Source organism: Nicotiana tabacum, chromosome 5 (assembly GCF_000715075.1).
Source record: "Nicotiana tabacum cultivar K326 chromosome 5, ASM71507v2, whole genome shotgun sequence".
Taxonomy (NCBI): domain Eukaryota; kingdom Viridiplantae; phylum Streptophyta; class Magnoliopsida; order Solanales; family Solanaceae; genus Nicotiana; species Nicotiana tabacum.
The window spans coordinates 7,479,678-7,483,265 of record NC_134084.1 but is presented as its reverse complement, the minus strand read 5'-3'; the positions used below and the strand labels follow the sequence as shown (position 1 = coordinate 7,483,265).

Genomic DNA, 3,588 nt, shown 5'->3' with positions numbered 1-3,588 from the left:
TTGCCACCACGTGCGTCTACCACTGGTATCAGATAAATAACGGAATAGTCGAGGTGCAAGTAAGCTAGCTCGACCCAATTCCTGCCTACAAATCTTTAACGGTCAATAGTGCTTGCTTTGGCGGGAGATAACTGTTGTTTAGGTGTGAACTGAATTTTGATTTTGGTGGGGTCACTCTTTATGGAATTTAATTTATTGTAACCTTTCGGTGTTCATATATTTTTTGGACTATAAATTTCTCTATAGCCTATAAAAAACCATCCTCACTCATTTGTTATTACTCTACACATCTTCTCATCTTCATATACACCAAACTAAGAGTCATCAAAATTTGCTATTAGAAAATAATTAATCTTTTTGAAGTTTTGACAATTTCTTGTGCCAATTTAAGGCATTTTACCTTGTGGGGTTTTAAATTTTTACTTGAATTTACTTGAATTTACCAATTTCCAAGATCTTTTTTCAAGGGCTAAGTGGGGTTTTGGCTAGAATATAAAGTTCTGATTTTTTTGTCAGAGAAGATGATTTTCTTGCTCCAGGGGAGCATTTTATCAAAGTTTATCACAATTCTTGAATTCAGTGTAGCTAAAAGTTTTTATTTTTGGATCTTTTTGATTTTCAATAGGTATAGAGGCACTTAGTTGTCCTTGAACAGAACATTTATCGGAAACAGCCTCTCTACCTTAACAAGGTAGGGGTAAGGTCCGCATATACACTATCTCCTCAGACCCCACACTTCTACCTCCCCAGACCCCACGTGTGAGATTACACTGGTCTGTTGTTGTCGTCGTTGTACAGAGGCACTTAGTTTTGGATATTTTCTTGATTTGGAACTTGAGAAATTACTTAAATGGGAGGAACATCACTGCCTCCAGGATTTCGATTTCATCCAACTGATGAGGAATTGGTTGGATATTACCTGAAAAGGAAAACTGATGGACTTGAAATTGAATTGGAAGTTATTCCAGTAATAGACTTGTATAAGTTTGATCCTTGGGAACTTCCAGGTATACATTTTATTTTTATTGATTCGCGTCGAATAATAAAAATATTGACTGAATATTGAGAAAAATAATTGTTGAACAATTGCAGAACATACATTTTGTAATCTCAATTACATTTGCCAATGATTTCCCCCGAAGCGCTACTCCCTCCGTCCCAAAAAGATTGATACACTTTGGATTTCTAGAGTCAAACGAGTTGTTCTTTGACCTGACTTTTTCATATGCCTTTTGAATTTTCTGAATTGTTAATTATTACTTATGACTTATAGTAGTTTTTATGTAGTTTCTAAATAGGTAAATTTATTACAAAAAATTTAAAGATTCTATGTTCAAATTAGCCGTCATAACTACGAATTTGACTCTCGAAACCCGAACTGTATCATTATTTTTGGGACGGAGGAAGTAATATTTTGTGCATTTCGAGCTTCATGATACTTTTGAACTGAAATTAAACTGGAAAGTTGTTGCTTTATGACTTATATGTTTGTTCCTTTATTATTGTCTAAATAAAAAAGATGGAGTGTTCTGTGGGGCCTCTCTCTTTCTTTTTTTTCATATTTGAAAGTTAAATTATTAGTATCTAATTTCAAACCCTGACCACATATTACAAGATGAAAAGCATATATAAAGCAATAGAAGTTTCTCATTATAAATGGTTCATGATTTGCTTACCTGAAATGGAAACTTTAGGATTCTGAGATCATGCAGAGACGGATTTAGGATGGGTTCAGAATTTAATATTTGTTAACGTTTTTAGTAGTTTTAGTGTTTTTTAACATTTATGTTTGTGTTCTGTGTCGAAAATACCGTGTTCAGTTGAACCAACAGAATGTAGGCTCTATCGTCCTCTGACATCTTGTCCTAAAAAATGCAGAGAAATCGTTCCTGCCAAAGCGCGACATGGAATGGTTCTTCTTCTGTCCTCGGGATAAGAAGTATCCGAATGGCTCACGAACCAATCGAGCGACTAAGTCCGGATACTGGAAAGCGACAGGGAAAGACAGAAAAGTTACCTGTCATCAGCCTGAAGTTGTTGGATATCGCAAGACATTAGTCTTCTATCGTGGAAGAGCTCCTCTTGGCGATAGAACGGATTGGGTAATGCACGAGTATCGTCTCTGTGATGATGTTTCTCAAGGCACTCCAACTTTCCAGGTTGATTCAACAAACTCAGTGTTTGCTTCTTTAATTAACTAAATCCAAGAATTCAAGAAGTTGATCATATTCTGCTATGTTGAATATGTTTAGGGGCCGTTTGCTCTTTGTCGTATCATCAAAAGAAACGATGCATCACTGAAAACAAGTGACACTTCAGTAGCAGTCTCAAATGAACCTGTTGTTCTTACTGCTGAGACGCCTACTCAAACGACGTATATGTCCAGCGATAGCAACTATTCGACTCCTATGACTTCTCCTTATGAGGGGACTAATGCAGCAAACTTTTGGATGTCACATGATATGATTCTTGATTCTTCAAAGGTATTGAGATTGTTTCTTTTTTCTATGTATTTCAATCTGGTTTTTTCTTTGAACTTCGTATTGATTTTGTTGGGTGCAACTTAGGAATGTTCTCAAGGACAGAGTACTCGTGGAAACTATCTGCATTACGACTTCCCAAACACGACATTAACACAACCAAATGATCGATTTGAGGTCACTTCGAGTTCATCTTTCCCGAGTTTTAGAGGAGAAGTTGAACTTTCTGGCGATCTCAGTAGCTATGGTTGTGTATCTCCTTACTCGGTTCATGGAAACTACACGGGATTCTATGGCAACGACGATATGTCCTATGAAGGTTATTATTATGATCAAGCCAACTCATTCGTAAAATCCAAATCTTTTTCTAACAAATGAAACGGAAAAACTAATTTAGTGTTTTCTGTCTTTACTGCAGGATATGAAGGTTGGAATCAAGCTAATATGGGAGATTTTAATGGTCTATGGTCGCACGAAGATAATTTTCAGTAATTTGATGAAAACGTCTATAAGAAAGAGCTCAATGCAACTCGGTTTACTTTGACAAACTCTATTGTTATATGAGACAACAGATTTTTATGTTTGTCTCAGAGTCATTCGATTACAGCACGTCGAGTTTAGTTCCCAAGTTCAATCCTAGTAGCTAATATGTTTTAGTACATTGTTGTCATTTTAAATATTGAAATACCTAGTGATGATCCTTTTTAATGATCACATTAGGAAATGGTCTTAGTTTGTAGCTGGTTTCTGGTTCTGATTTGTATCACCTTTCTGTTTCTGATCATTTCTTATAATGTAACCAAAATGTCAGTAAACTATATGATGGACAAATGGTTTTTCCCACTTTTTATGAAGTTGCAGTTCTTGTTGTAAAACTTCTATTGTGCATCAACAAAGTTTCCTCATTAGCAACTGTTTGTTACATTCTTCAAAGCAATCGAACTTATTAAAGAAAATGGACATTGGGTCTAATACTATCCCAAAAGCTAGCTCATGAGGTACGAATACGAGCAAACACCTCATTTCTCCAACCATTGTTGGACACTTAACACCTCCGTACACGCCTAAGACTGGACATTTGGAGCTTAGACAACAAAATATGGGAGCC

General features: G+C 35.9%; 1 protein-coding gene across 1 annotated transcript; it reads left to right on the top strand.

Moving 5' to 3' along the window:
- The first annotated feature begins 279 nt into the window (after window positions 1-279).
- LOC107820162 (NAC domain-containing protein 71-like) lies at window positions 280-3,323 on the top strand. The gene is made up of 5 exons (XM_016646391.2): window positions 280-1,007; window positions 1,879-2,159; window positions 2,253-2,483; window positions 2,568-2,799; window positions 2,899-3,323. Exons 1-5 carry the CDS (start codon window positions 851-853, stop codon window positions 2,970-2,972), a joined length of 975 nt encoding a protein of 324 aa, XP_016501877.1. The 5' UTR covers window positions 280-850; the 3' UTR covers window positions 2,973-3,323.
- Window positions 3,324-3,588: the final 265 nt, after the last annotated feature.

What these genes read in the sequence shown, in the direction of transcription:
- LOC107820162 (XM_016646391.2), top strand. Translation starts at nt 851, where the DNA reads ATGGGAGGAACATCACTGCCTCCAGGATTTCGATTTCATCCAACTGAT. An exon ending in TGATCCTTGGGAACTTCCAG is followed by an intron (nt 1,008 to 1,878) that starts GTATACATTTTA and finishes TAAAAAATGCAG; the next exon opens with AGAAATCGTTCCTGCCAAAG. An exon ending in CGACGATATGTCCTATGAAG is followed by an intron (nt 2,800 to 2,898) that starts GTTATTATTATG and finishes TCTTTACTGCAG; the next exon opens with GATATGAAGGTTGGAATCAA.